Source organism: Kogia breviceps, chromosome 1, assembly GCF_026419965.1.
Source record: "Kogia breviceps isolate mKogBre1 chromosome 1, mKogBre1 haplotype 1, whole genome shotgun sequence".
Taxonomy (NCBI): domain Eukaryota; kingdom Metazoa; phylum Chordata; class Mammalia; order Artiodactyla; family Physeteridae; genus Kogia; species Kogia breviceps.
This window is the reverse complement of record NC_081310.1, coordinates 156,845,878-156,860,680: the sequence shown is the minus strand read 5'-3', so window position 1 is coordinate 156,860,680 and position 14,803 is coordinate 156,845,878. Positions and strand designations below refer to the sequence as shown.

The 14,803-nt window shown below is 53.5% G+C and overlaps 2 protein-coding genes across 9 annotated transcripts in view; one reads left to right on the top strand and one right to left on the bottom strand.

Moving 5' to 3' along the window:
• The first annotated feature begins 4,662 nt into the window (after nucleotides 1–4,662).
• On the top strand, nucleotides 4,663–6,000 carry LOC136793583 (dynein light chain Tctex-type 5-like). The gene is made up of 2 exons (XM_067025795.1): nucleotides 4,663–4,670; nucleotides 5,673–6,000. The coding sequence occupies exons 1-2, from the start codon at nucleotides 4,663–4,665 to the stop codon at nucleotides 5,998–6,000; spliced, it is 336 nt and encodes a 111-aa protein (XP_066881896.1).
• Nucleotides 6,001–9,320: 3,320 nt separating this feature from the next.
• The window catches only part of CYB5RL (cytochrome b5 reductase like), a 25,379-nt gene continuing 19,896 nt past the window's right edge, over nucleotides 9,321–14,803 (bottom strand). For 6 of the 8 annotated variants that reach the window (XM_059063404.2, XM_067007272.1, XM_067007245.1 and 3 more), the window contains one exon: nucleotides 9,919–11,874. In XM_059063404.2, the coding sequence (XP_058919387.1) occupies nucleotides 11,671–11,874 (204 nt within the window). In that variant the 3' untranslated portion in view covers nucleotides 9,919–11,670. Of the gene's footprint in view, nucleotides 11,875–14,803 lie in introns of all 8 variants that reach the window. The other 2 variants (XM_059063397.2, XM_067007251.1) reach the window with 2 other exon arrangements.

Genomic DNA, 14,803 nt, shown 5'->3' with positions numbered 1-14,803 from the left:
CACTATGTGCCAGGCCCTGTGCTAGGAGCTGGGCCACAGCAATACCCTCAGGGGCGCCGTGTCCAACAGGAAACAGGATCTTTCAGTTTCCTCTAGGAGCCCTACTTGGTTCAGTCCGGCCCAAGGCTTATTTCCTCAGCTCCTTCTCTGTGCGGAGCCTGCACCAGGCACAGGGCATCCGAGGTGAACATGGCATTTTCCTGCCTCCCAGTGGGGAGCCTGGGCTCTGGCTTGACAGACAAGGGCTGAATCCAGGCTCTACCCCTCACTGCTGGGCTGCGGGGGCCTCTCTGAGGCCCAGTCTCCTGGACCACAACAGGAGAGCAGTGCAGTGCCTACAGTTTGTGGAGAGGATTAGATGAGATAATGTAGGGGAAGCCCAAGCCAGTGCCTGGCTCAGTGCATAGGAGGATTTTTATTGACCTCTGAGGAGCTCAGATGTCCATCTGCCAGACCACGTGTTGCCTCTGGCCCAGCCTTTTGCCAGGAGGTCCCCAGGGAACCCTGTGCTGCCAGCACAGGAGGGAGGCCACCTGGAAGGTGTTCCACCAAGAGCATCGGGAATGGTCAAGCCTGAGGGATTGGCTTACCCGTGGGGCCTGATTGGCAGGAACAGAGGTTCTGTGTCCTGAGCTGTCTGAGGGCACCGGAGCTTTTATTAAACACCTACTGTGTGTATGAGTAAGGGCGCTAACCCAGTGCCTGCTGAGTATTGGGCACGGTGCTGAGCCTACCAGACCTGTGCTTGTGTCCTCCCAGTTTCAGAGGCACATATTGGACTCTCCATCTTGCAGAGGAGGAAGCTGAAGTGCAGAGGGTTTGAGCCACTGTCGTGGGTTGAGTTGCTTCACAAGAAGACTCTGTGGCAGGGAGTTGAGGACAAGGAGTTTATCTGTCCCCGGAAACACAGGTAGGGGAGGGGGGCAGGGAGACGGGGGGTGAGAAGAAGCCGATTCAGGGTATGTTAGCCAGCAGCTGACCACCGTGGGCAACCGAGGCTCCACCCCCAAGGGCACCTCTGGGAGATGGGGTTTCAGTGAGGCAGGAGGAGGCAGTGTGTTTGTCTACCACTGCCAGCTGCCCCTGGGTGACGGCCGCTCGAGGCCATCCTCTCTCCCAGGCATTTCCAACCTGCCTGTGAATGCCCCAGTGTCCAGGGGTCGCAGCAGAAGCTTGGGAATGGTGAAGGCCACAGGGTGTGGGCAGGGTGGTGACAGCATCCACTTGTTACCCCCTGAATCCCTCATCTGTGAAGTGTTTGCCCCACCCCTGCAACAAACGCCTCTCTCCCCGCACTCCAGTGAAGCTCTAGTCTCCTTTCCCTGCTGTTCTCCCCACCCCGCCTCGCATATTCCTCACCCCATCTTCCCCCTTGGGCTGAGATTCCAGGCTCTGGGTCATCCTGCCCTCCTTTCATGACATCTGCTGGACAAGCCCCGCTGGCCACACTCTCTGCCGGGTGTCTAGACCTCTGGGCGCTTCTGGGCAGAGTCCCGTCACCAGCACCCGTTGTTCATGGTCTCCAGCCTCGTCTAGGGTCTCAGCTCCGCCCCCCCAGCCTTTCCATGGTTCCCCAGGTGACTCTCTCTGTGACTCTCCACAGATACCATCCCAGGCGGTCACCAGTCTCCCCGAGACAGTGCATCCCCACCTCTGCTGCAGAGGACCCCATCCCTTCCCGTGGAGGGAAAAAGGCAAACAGTAAAGCAGGAGCCCCTTCACCTTACAGACCTCACCTTGTGCTCATACATCCCTCCCCACAGCCTCTGGGGAAGGTGTTCCCACCTCCTGTCCGAGGCCAATCCCTCTAACCTGTGCCGGGAGCCCAGCCCTCCCACTGCTTTGGGCACCTAGCTCTCCAGTAGCTCTCGCCTCCCCCATATCCTTAGAGCCTCTCCTGCCCAGCTGGCGTTCTCCATCCACAGTTAAGCGCCTGCAGGTCTCCCCACCGTGGCTGGGGATACAAACCCTTTCCCTGAGCCTGTGTTTCCCTCCAGCTCTCACCCTACCCATCTGCTGGCTTTCACTGCCAGGCTTCTTGAGAGCAGTGTCTACACTTATCTCTTCCATTTCTCCCCTCCTCTACCTCTTCCAAGGTCTGCTGAGCTGCACTCCCCCACTGCAGTCAAACTATGTGTCCTGGTCACCCACGATTTCTGGTCACTAGGTCCCATCAGTGTCCCCCCTTTCTCCTAAATAAACCCTGTGCTTTCAAATCCTGTCTCAAGGTCTGCTTTTGGGAGAGCCCAAACTGGGATATGCACGCCCACTCCTAGAACATCACTGGCAAGAAGAGGAGGTTAGCGTGATTCATCCCCAAAGACCAGGCATTTCACTTCCACGGTGCTCCAGAATTTGGGTTAGCAAGAGCAAGGATGGCCGTTGGGCTGCCAACCACCATAGCGCCCCTCGGGTCCCCCACAGCGCCCAGCTGAACTTATCGCCGCCCCTCCCCCAAACCTGCTCCTCCCTCGGGTTTCCTATTCAAGGTGGCGGCACAACCAACCCACCAAACCAGAAACGCAGGAGCTGCCTCGACTTCCCCTCATCCCCATATTGGCAGTCACACTTGAGTCTGGTCACCACTCTAGGCTCTGACACTACTTCTGAAACCATCACTAGCCCCTCCCCATCTCTCTCTGCATTTCTCCACAGGCCCCTCCATCTCACCGGCCTGCGTGTCTCCGCTCTTGCCTGTTCCTTGCCCACCCCACCCACTCTCTACTCTGATCTTTCTAAAATGCTAATCTGACCATGTCAGCCCTCTGCTCAGGATAAAATCCAGAGTTCTCTGCTTGGCATTCATGCCTCTTCAGGACACTGAAGAGCATGGATGGAGCACATCTCAGACTTTGTCCCCATCCTGAGTGTCACATCCCAGCTACCCACATCTCTCTCACTTCTCCTATACGCTGTGCCCTGAGCCTGGATTGCCTGTCTTTCTGCTCTATCTTCCTTTGACAGACTCTTACTCATCCTTCAAAACATTGTCACCTCCTCCAGGGAACCATCCTGACCCCACCCCAAGCTGGGAGTGTGCCCCTCCCTGGGCGCACCCCTAGCACAGAGAGGACCACCCGTGCTCTGGCTGCCTTGTTTTTCTGTGAATACCCTCCACTACTTGGGTTTTTATCTCACCGCCCAGCACAAGCTTCACCCAGAGCACATCCTTTCATTGTCTCTGTCCCACTGCACGTCCTCCCCCAGCACATGCTAAGTGCTCAGCAGCCATTCATAGATTGAACTGTTCAAGGACACACAGCTAGGAAGTGTCCTTGTCTATCTGAGCCCATGTCCCTCTATGTCCAAAGCGTGTGCTTTTAACCCCACCCACTGGAGTGGCAGGGTGGTCTGGTGTGATGGTTAAGCCCGGACCCCCTAGAACCCAGACCATATGGATTCAGATCACAACTCTGGCAGTTATCAGCTGTGTGACCTTGGACAAGTCACTTTGCTTCTACAGACATCATTTCCTTGCCTGTGACATTTCTGCCAGGCGTTGTGAGGGTAGGTGGGTGGAGACCTCTGGCATGGGAGGAGTGCCAGCACACAGTAAGCTGGGAATGAGTGTCTTCCCTTATCCTGTGTTCCATCTGTGTGAACGCCAAAGGCTGCACAGAGGACTTCCCTGGTGGCGCAGTGGTTAAGAGTCCACCTGCCAATGCAGAGGATGAGGGTTCGAGCCCTGGTCCAGGAAGATCCCACATGCCGTGGAGCAGCTAAGCCCCTGTGCCACAACTGCTGAGCCTGCACTCTAGAGCCCGCGAGCCACAACTACTGAGCCCGCGTGCCACAACTACTGAAGCCCGCTTGCCTAGAGCCCATGCTCCGCAACAAGAGAAGCCACCGCAACGAGAAGCACATGCACTGCAATGAAGAGTAGCCCCCACTTGCCGTAACTAGAGAAAGCCCGTGTGCCGCAGTGTAGACCCAACGCAGCCAAAAATAAATAAATAAATAAGAAAAATATTTTAAAAAACAAAGGCTGCAAAGAGGCTGCACAGACCCCAGGTCTCGCACGTGTCTTTCTAACCCATCTCTCCTGAAGTCACCTCTGTGTGGGGCCTCTCCTGCCTGGCTGCCCCTCCCTCCAATCAGCAGCCTGGCCTCAACTGCTCCCCCAGTCCCCAGGGGAAGTGGTGGAGAAGGAACAAAGGCCACCCGCCACCACTCCACCAGGGTCACTGGGGAGTGCCTGTGCCATCCACGGGACCATCACCCTAGGCAGTCGGGGGCCTTCCAGTGTCTTGCTGTGCAGACTCCCACGGCTGAGCCCTAAGGACCCACCTCAAACTTCCAGGGAGTGTCTTGGTGTAGAGAGGACCCTCATTTCTGCAGCACCCTAGAGCTACTGGACACAGAGCTGTCCCTGAAAGGGCTATGTGAGTATGTCTGGGGGTGGTGTGCTGCCATGCTGTTTCTGTCACTGTGCATATTTGTCTCTGGGTGCACCTGTGTCGCCATCTGGTCACGCTGTTTTCTTGGGCTCATGAGCCCACTTTAGTGTCTATGCATGGGGCACCACGTACATTGATCTCTTTGTGGGTGACTGTCCATTGCTGAGTGCGAATATGCCCTTTTGTGACTATAGCCACTCATACCTGTTTCTTTGCACACATCTCTGATGCCCCTTCAACACTCACTGGCCAGATGTTGTGCTCGATGGGATGGTGGGTGGGGACGGGACAGGCTACAGTGCCTGCCCTCGTGCAACACCACTTTCTCCACCAGCAGTTCTACCCCGGGAGCATCCGTCTCTTTGCCTATAAAACAGGGAAGCTACTGCTCTCAACATGGTGAGAATTAAGTGAGATAACTTAGTGGACACTGTAGATGTGCCACCTCTGTCACCCTGGCCCAGCTGGAGGAACACGCATCGGGGGCTTCCTGCGTCTCCCTGCCTGGGGGCTTCTCTGGCTGCCAGGCTGAGCCCACACCTGGGAGGCCACAAGTGCTGGGAGTTGGAACAAGCCTCAGCCCCAGAGAGACAATGGATGTTGGTGGATAAACAGCTCAGCTCCCTCGTCCCTGGGTGGGGTAGTTCTGAGTGCCTTCTGTGGTCAGTGGCAGGACCCCAGCGGATGACCTCCAGCTGTGTGGGGGAAAGCTGCCCATCAACACACGCCGTGCTGGCTTCCCTCCCCATTCCCTCACCGTTCTTCCCTGGATCCCCTCCCACGTAAACTTCTTGCATCCACATCCCCGCTCAGAGTCAGCTTTGCGGCACACCCAGCCTGAAACAGATGACTCAGACCTGGCGCTCAGGAGACGTTCAGCAGGTGCTACTTACCTCCGTGCTCACTTTTCCAGAATTGGACATCTTCGAGAACACAGTCACGACTCCAGCTGAACCGCCACCGGCCCATCAGCATCATCCAGGAGCAAGTGTGGGCCAGAGGCCTGGGGATGCAGGGAGCGGGAGGGGAGTCAGGGCTGTGGGCGCTAGGGCACCTACCACAGGCTGAGCCCCTTGGAAGCACAGGACTACAGAGTTGTACAATTACATTCTTGTGTCCCAGGTTCTACATTCCATTGTCCACCCCACTGCTCAGACTCAGGGTTCTACGTCCAACATACAGGCTTCAAGCCCCAATTCTGTGTGCCTTGTTGCAAAGACTCCCCACCATCACCCCACTCCTCCCCTCCCTCCATGTCCTCTTGTGGGTGGCCAGGCCGGAGGTGAAGTTCCTCTGGGTCCAGGTGCAGGAGTTGATGCAGGCTCACCTGCCCAACAAGCTGACCGGTGTGACCTACCATCCGGCCCTGTGTGCCCACCTGGCCGCTGTGCCGAGTGCTGAGATCCAGGACCTGGTCAAGACTGTCAGCCTGCCCTGCTACAGGCTGGTGTACTCTGTCAGCCTCGGGAGCAAGGGGCAGGATGGCGTGGTGGTCTCCAGTGGGTGCCTGTGGGACCCGCATGCAGACAGCTTTGCCATCTCCCACTATGTGAACCCCATGCTCCTCTGCATGGCAGTGGTGCATGCCATCTATTTGGAGTGAGCCCTGTGGGATGAAGGGTCTGGGACCTTCATGGGGCCGTGTACTAGAGGTTGGCAGGGAAAACTCAGCCCGGGGCCCATCAGTCAGTGACCTGGGAAAGCAGCACCCACCCAGGCAAGGCCAGCCACTTCCACAGCTCTTGGTCAATTAAAAGAAAATGAGTAAGGTGCATCTACATTTGCCCTCCTCGGGCCACCCAGACCACACACACCGCTGAGTTCTTTTGCCTCTGGCTGGAATTATGTCATCCACGTGCGGCTCCTGGCGGGCTGTACAGATCAGAAGCTCTGAGGGGCAGCTATCTATGTCTTTGATTAATAAAAAATGGGAAATAAATTAATAATGACTTAATACATGCAATTTGGGATCAAAATCTTCCAAAGCATGGGGAAAATAATAAAAAAGGGAGTTCTTTTTTTAAAAATAAATTTATTTGTTTATTTTTATTTATTTTTTTGGCTGCATTGGGTCTTCGTTGCTGTGCGCGGGCTTTCTCTAGTTGCGGCGAGCGGGGGCTACTCTTCGTTGCGGTGCATGAGCTTCTCATTGAGGTGGCTTCTCTTGTTGTAGAGCACGGGATCCAGGCACACGGGCTTCGGTATTTGTGGCTCGTGGGCTCTAGAGCGCAGGCTCAGTAGTCGTGGTGCACGGGCTTAGCCGCTCTGCAGCATGTGAAATCTTCCCAGACCAGGGCTCAAACCCATGTCCCCTGCATTGGCAGGCAGATTCTTAACCACTGCACCACCAGGGAAGTCCAAAAAAGGGAGTTCTTGACAGTGAAAAGTTTGAGAACAAGTGCTGTCATCCAGAGGCCAGCATGAGCCAGGCACTGCTGGGGAGGGCCTCCAGGGAGAGGAGAGAAAGCGGGCTGGTTCTCACACTCGCTCCGGACCAGGCACTGTGCTTGGGCATCACATACATTTCCCTCATCCTCACACAGTCCTGGGAGATAGTGGTACCATCTCCACTTTATAGATGAGTAAGTAAACTGAGGCCCAGAGAGGCCAAGTTACTTGCCCTGTATACCTACAGAATATGGGTGCTGTGGGCACGGTTTATACTACTGACTGTTGTGGCTAATCAGGGCACAAGGTAGGTACTCGCAGTAGTTTCAAATGAAAGACTGAAAAGCTTGGAGGCATTAAAAGGGCACAGCCTATCCTGAGGTGGGAGAGAAGGAATGAATGTTTTTAAGCCTCTAGTTTCTGAAGTACTTTGACCAGGCATATTTAATCTTATTTTAACAAATCTCTAATTATGGAACTATTTCAAACACAGACAAAGATAGAACATTAATAAAGCAGACAATGGTGAACCCATCACCCAGATTTACCAGATGATCATACTTTGCTGTATTCATTTCAGATATTTTTATAGTAAAGTGACACAGATAAAAGCCCTCATCCCATCCCATCCCCCTCCCTTCTCTCTGTCAGAGGTCACCACTATCCTTGAAGTTGGTGAATCTCCTTCCTGAGCATTTGGTATTCTTTTGTGGTTTTAAACTTTCCAAATATGGCTATCTTACTGTACCTTTTCTTTTACAATTTGGTTTTCACTCAATTATTATGTTTTTAGGATTTAGTCTATGTTGATACATGTAAATCTAGCTTACTCACTTTAACTGCTGTACGGTATTCCACTGTGAGTCTACATAGAACAGTGCATTTCTCCATTTTCTTACCGATGAACATACAGGTAGTTTCCATTCTTTGCGGTTTCAAACAGTACAGCAGTGAAAGTCTTTATACATGTCTCCTGGTGCACCCTCGTGTCACATACAGCCTTTATAACAATTGCAGCATGTACCCCTGTGTGACCTTGGAGAATTGTTTAATGTCTCAGAAGCTTAGTTTCCTCATCAGTAAATTGGGGTAATAAAATAGCATGCACTTTGGTGACGACTGCATGCTTCAGTGTAGGTGAAGAGCCTTTTGCAACCTGTAAAGGACTCCATGAAATGTTAGCTGTTTATCATTCAGGTGTTTGACATCCAGGATGTACTGAGCACCCTTCCACGCCTGGGACATGATGAACAGGGACGACCCCTGACGTGCTCACATGCATAAGAGACAGTTTGATGGGTGCGGCAACAGAAGAACGCGTAAGACTCTGCTCAGTAATCTAGCCTGGAGTATACAGGCAAGGCTTCCGAGAGGCAATAACGCTAAGCTAAGTCCTCTAAAGACAAGGAGGCTTAGGCGAGTGGAAGATGGGAGGGTGGAAGGCTGGCCCAGGCAGAGGGAGCAGCAGATGTGAAGGGACTGAAGGACGCAAGAGAACGTGCTTGGAACATAAGAGCTGAGGGGAGGGGGAGTAAGACAAAATGAGCCTGGAGAGGTAAGCAGAGCCACAATGCTGTACCCTGAGGGCAGCAGGGAGCCACTGAAGGATTTAAGCAAGGGAGTGATAGGCTCAGATCTGCGTGTTAGAAGAAGCAGTCTGAATAAGCTCTGGAGAGCTGCAACACTGTACTCACACTCAACAACAACGTATCCTACACTTAGACATTTGTTATGAGGGTAGATCTCATGTTACGTATTGGGTTGGCCAAAAAGTTCGTTCCGGTTTGTCCGTAACATCTTACGGAAAAACCCATACAAACTTTTTGGCCAACACAGTGTTATCACTACAATTTAAAAAAAATGGGCCTGGCCACAGCGTGAAAGGGATGTAGGGGAGAGGCTGGAGGATGGAGGCTGAGGATGGGAATGCTGCAGGCAAAACATGATGAGGACGGAACCAAGGCAGCCATTGATTTTGCCACCAACACCCTGACAGCATCACCAGGAGAGATGGGAGGAATGGGTCAGCTCACCCTGATTCCAAGAGGTTCGTGCTCACACACTCCAACTAGTCCCCCTCCTGGACTCACTTATCATCTTTCGAGGCACAGGACCCAGCCATGAGCTCTCAAGTTTCCAGATGGTATGAGCCCTTCGGCATCTTGGCACCAAGGGCGTGGCTGGGTCTTCACCAATGTCCCATACGGAACCCCACCAGCATCTAGACCGCACAGATCCCACACGGAGTGAGGGGAAGGGGAGGGTGACACACTCTAGGGTAAGAGGGGCTGTTGGTTATCACTGGATGGTAGGTAATAGCTAAACATCAAATATCTAAAATGGGAAAAGACAGACAGACAAGAACTGCCCCAGACCCCTCACTCCCTAAGTGGGGACCACCTACCACCCCTAACTATGAGTGAGAGGCCTCTACCCTCAGTGTAGTGGTGCGTCCTGGCCTCCCCTAGGCCAGGCTAGAGCATTGCCTTCCATTCTCTTAGAGCTCCATACTTCCCTTTTTAGCACACTCATCCCTTTTAGAATTACAACTTTAATTTCTGCCTTCCTTGTCGGACTATAAGCTCCCCAATGGAGCTTCCCAGAACTGGACCCACCTTGTTCATTGTTCTTCCCTCAGTGCCTAAGAGTCTGGCTCCTAACAGGCCCTCCGGGAGTATTTGTGAGTAGAATCAATAGGATGTACTAACTGAGAGAGAAGAAAGGGTGGAGGAAGAAGCATAGATTCAGAGGCCCTGAGAAAGAAAGTGCCTTGCTGAAGTCACAGGAAAGGCTGAATGAAATCACAGTTCCTGCTCGGGACCTCTGCCTCTCAGGGAAAGGCCTCCCAACTGATTATGCTCTGCTGAAAAGAGGCTTTGCAACAGACCAGCATTTCCTGAAGTAGTCCATAGAATGCTGGTCTCAAAATGTTCTCTAATTAAATAAGCTTGGGAAACTCTGGGTTAAATGAAATGAAGAACGTTTCTTCACCACTGGACTTTTCAGAGCCTTTAATATGCTCGTGTGCACGTGATTCCTGGTGAAGGGCACATGCAGTATTCCCCACATCTATTTGACCATGGACTTCTGTCTGCGAAACTTGGTTTGAAACCTTTGGCACCATCCCCCAACTGCTTGCCATAATTATTTATTGAACGTGGCACAGCAAGGAGATTTGTTGCAACTTTTTGGGCAGTGCAGGAAAACCCTGTTTCACAAATGAAAATGACTCCAAGCTCCGAGATATAAATGGGATTAAAACCAAAACTGTTCTGGTTGGTAGGGGGCCTGGAGATCCCACCTGGCCATTCCTTCACTGCTGTCGTGCCAGGAACCGTAGTGTCCTGCAGAGCCCAGTTTAAAAATCACTGGTACAGGGCTTCCCTGGTGGCGCAGTGGTTGAAAGTCTGCCTGCCGATGCAGGGGACATGGGTTCGTGCCCCAGTCTGGGAAGATCCCACATGTCGCGGAGCAGCTGGGCCCGTGAGCCATGGCTGCTGAGCCTGCGCATCCGGAGCCTGTGCTCTGCAACAGGAGAGGCCTGCGTAAAGCAAAAAAAAAAAAAAAAAAAAAAATCACTGGTACAGAACTCTGAGGACAGGGCTGACATTAGAGACCTGGCTTCTGACACTGGCCTTGCCATGAACTGTTTTACCTTGGGCAGGTGACATGGCCTCGCTGAGCCTTGGTTTCCCCATTGACACAATGAGTCTGGTAGATGGGATGCTTTTTGGAGTCCTGAGCTTTAACATCTGATATGATGAGGGCTGTGATTCTCTGACTGCAAAATTCCAACTCTACGATTCTATGGTTCTTTGATTCTGAGATTCCATGGCTTAATATTCCAACTCTGGGACTGCCTGTAGCCAGCCTGGGCTGGTGCAGCATACTGGAGCCCAGGCTACAGAAAGCAGAATTCATTAACTGGGTGTGCTGCCCAGGATTGCTAAGTTCCCTGCAGAGGGCATGCCCCATGAAGGATGGAGGGGGTGAGGTGTGGAGGGGAGGGGTGGGTGCCTCAGAAACAGCAGCAGCTCAGTGGGCAGAGCAGGGAGAAGGACCCAGGTCTCCCGACTCCTGCTCTATCTTTAGATCTCCATAGCAACCATCACCAGGGCGCTGCAGCTGAAGGCATGGCTGAGCTGGCTGCCTGCAGGAGGGAGGGGCATTTGCTTTCACGGCTCTTTTGCTGGGGAAAGGACTCTGGGCTGGGCTCTTGAGCTAGGAAAAGGAGACTGAGAGTGAAGCCTTTTGCAGCACAAAAGACCTGGTGCCAAAATATAGGTAATCTAGGGCCCCACCTTGTTCTGAGACATGGTCAGGTCACAGAACCCACGACCTTCATTGTGTCAGGCTCACGGCACTGGAGGTACATACAGCAAGTGCCTCCTCTAGCCTCTGCTATGGTCATTCCCTAACCAGTGAGTACCTCATCTGAGCCAGCCCTGAGGTCACAAGAGAGACGCATCTCCAGGGAAAGTAGGCTTTGGCACAAGCATTACAGGGCAGGGCCCAGTGGGAGTCCCTCTCAAACCCTTGAAGCTGAGGAACCAGGAAAGCCCCTCCTAGTCCTTCTCCTGCCAACTCCTACCCAGCCAGGACCTGGCTCCCTCCAGGGAGTCCTCCCTGACTCCCGGCTGGATACTCTCCTCCCCAAGGTTCCTACAGCTCCATCTCCCTCCTCTCAGTAGGATGCCTGCTTGAGGGAGTCAGGAACCACGTGGGGTGGATGAGAAACGGAGGCGTGCAGAGGTAAAGACATTTGTCCCAGGTCACCTGGAGAGTTAGCAGCGGTCTTCCTTTCATGTCTTTGGATTCCAGTCTGTGTCCCTTCCTGCGTCCCAGTGCCAGGCCCCTGGCCTGAGCTTTAGAAGGGAGGCCAGGCCTAGAAGAGGAAGTAGGAGTCCTCGGCCAGGCCTGCGCTCAGCAAGTACCCGGCCACGTCCTTGGTAAACTCAGCTGAGCCACAGACCAATGCAAACGGCTTTCTCCGACAGGAGCCAACCAGCTCCTCAATCAGGTCCTGGCCCAGGCGTCCAAAGTGGGTCTTGTCCCGGTAACTCCAGGGAAGCTGCTCTAGGGAGTTCTCCTGGGAGGATGAGAAACAGTGGGGGTGACTAATGGGGGTCCTCAGAGTTCACATGGTCAGCTCCTCTCTGGCAAACAAGGAAACTGAGGCAGAGGGGCTGGGAAGTCAACCTTCACCCAACCCCACCACGGGCCAGGCACTTCCTCACACTGGGACTCAAATCACCCTCACAGAAGCCTGTAGGTAGGCAGTTATCCTCCACAACAGCTGACGCACAGGGAGGAGGGACGCCTCTCGGGACACACAATGACACAGGGGCTGCAGCAGGACCAGAACCTGGGGCCACTGCAGCCGTCGGTCTGGAGGGGATGTTTTCTCACTATGACTGTGGGTCTCCTAACATCTTTAGAAGGTTATCCATCACCATCACCCTCGGAGCATAACTTTTGTTCATTTAAGATTTCAATTAGCTTGCTGAGTTAACAAATGTTTACTGAGTGACTCTGTGCCTGGCCCAGTGCTAGGCAATGGGGATACGGCAGCTGCCCTAAACATCTGGCTGTGTGTATCAGAGATCCCGGGCTGCAGTGCCCTAACCAAGAGAAGGGTTTATTTCTCTCACATGAAAAGGCTAGAGGTAGTATTCTGGGGGTGTGCAATGCCCCAGGCTCCTTCTCTTTCTGCCCCTCTAGACTTAGCTTGTGGCTTTCCTTCCCAGGGTCACAAAAGAAAATTCTCCACTTCTTGGAAGAATATCTTTTAAGTAAACATGTTATTGGAGTGTAACATACGTATAAAAATCATAAAGTTTATATAGTTTGGAGAATTTTAACAAAGAGAAGAAATCATGTAACCAGCGTCCAAAACAAAACAAAACCCCCAATAGAACAGGACTATCACCTCTGCAGACCCCATTGAGATGAACTTCTGGTTCCTGGGGCCGAGCAGCGAGACAGGATGGAGAGAGAGGGGTTGGGGTTGGAATCCAAGCTTTGCCACCATTTTCTGGTGAGGAGCCATGACCTCTCTGAGCTACTGAGATGAGCACAGCGGATGGGGAAGTGCTGAGAGAGGCTCCATGAATGCAGCCCTCGAATCTCAGGTGCACTCACAGAGCTCATCAGACCCCGAAGGCCTCTGAGGACAGTGCTGTGCTGCTGACAGGGGACACTCTGATGATCTGCATCTTCTTGCGTGCCCTTCGTGCTCTGACCTGCCCAATGGACACTCGAGGGCAGGAACAAGTAGGGCCTGTTGACCTTGCCCCTCCTTCCCAATGCCCGATCCCCTCAGGCCAGTTAGGTTCAGTGCAGCTGACCTTGACTCTGCACCCAGAGATGCATGGGGTCTGGTTGCTGCTCAAGTGGGGAGGGGACACATAAACAATGATGACGCAGTGGGGTGTGTGCTAGGAAGCAAAGCCTGGGCTGCGACAGCAGAAACATCTACACCAGCCTGGAGGCTCAGGGAAAGTTCCCAGGATGGAATTACACCTTAGCAGAGAGATGTGAGGGATGAGTGGGTGTTAGGTGAAGAAGTGGGAAAACGTGTACCTGGCAGGGGGAACCGTACGAGCAAAGACCCAGGAGCCAGGAAAGCACAGAGCACTTGCGACCACAGGCAGACCAATGACACCAGAATGCAGCATGCAGCGGGAGTGGGCCAGAAGGCGAGGCCATGGAGGGCTGGCACAGCCATGTGGGCTGGCACATAGTCTTGAGAGCGGTGGGGAGCTAGGGAAGGACAGGAAGCAGGGCAGTGATGTGGTCAGAGCTGCCCTTCCAGCTGCAGGATGAAAGACAAATCATCAAGGAGTGGCTGGAGCAGGAAGACCCTTGATGATGCTGTCGCTATGGCCCAGGCAGCACCCAGAGTGGAGGAAGCACGGACAAGCAGGAGGCACCTCTCACTCCATCATCCCTCACCTTCCCCGGCTATTGACAGCCAGCCCACTCGCCTGCCCAACCCCAGGGCACTGGCCTCATCAAAGCCCTGGCTCAGGGCTTCCCTGGTGGCGCAGTGGTTGAGAGTCCGCCTGCCGATGCAGGGGATGCGGGTTCGTGCCCCGGTCCGGGAAGATCCCACATGCCGCGGAGCGGCTGGGCCCGTGAGCCATGGCTGCTGACCCTGCGCGTCCGGAGCCTGTGCTCCACAATGCGAGAGGCCACAACAGTGAGAGGCCACAACAGTGAGAGGCCCACGTACGGCGGGAAAAAAAAAAAAAAAAAAAAAGCCCCGGCTCAGGGTAGAAGGTCCCCTAATGGTAGTGAACTTTAACTCTGCCCTCAAGCCTGGGCTCAAATGCCATCTCCTCTGTGAAGCCCTCTCTGCTTGCCTCCAGCACCCTGAACACCCTCCACAGCACCTATCCCTGTGCTGTCTTACACTGACAAGCAATAAGAGCATGGCCTCGCCAGCAACTTGCTGTGTTACCTTGGGTAAGGTTCTTAACCTCTCTGTGTCTCAGTTTCCACATCTATTAAAAGGCCATGATGGCAGTATAAGCCTCCTAAGATTGTGGTGGGGATTAAATGAGTTAACACACATAAAGTGCTAAGAACAGTGCTAGGCACAGAGAAAGTGCTCGATGAAGGGGAGCCCTTGTCAGCCATCTCTGTGGCTGTCTCCACATATACAGATGAGCACCTGGAGGGCAGTAAGAGGTCATCTTCATTTTTATTCTTATTTATTAAAAAAAAATTTTTTTTTGGTCGCCCTGTGTGGCATGTGGGATCTTAGTTCCCTGACCAGGTATTGAACCCCTGTCCCCTGCAGTGGAAGCACAGAATCTTAACCACTGGACCGCCAGGGATGTCCCATTTTTGTTTTTAAATCCCTGGCACCTGGCACGTGGTGGGGGAAAGGAAGCCTGGCCAACAGCCAGGGCAATTCTGCCAGATGCCTGCCTCCTGCCACCTTCCCTGACCAGCTCTTAGGCAGGGCTGAGCGTGCTCCCGGCAGGAGGGCCCCTTCCCTTGCCCCTCTCCCC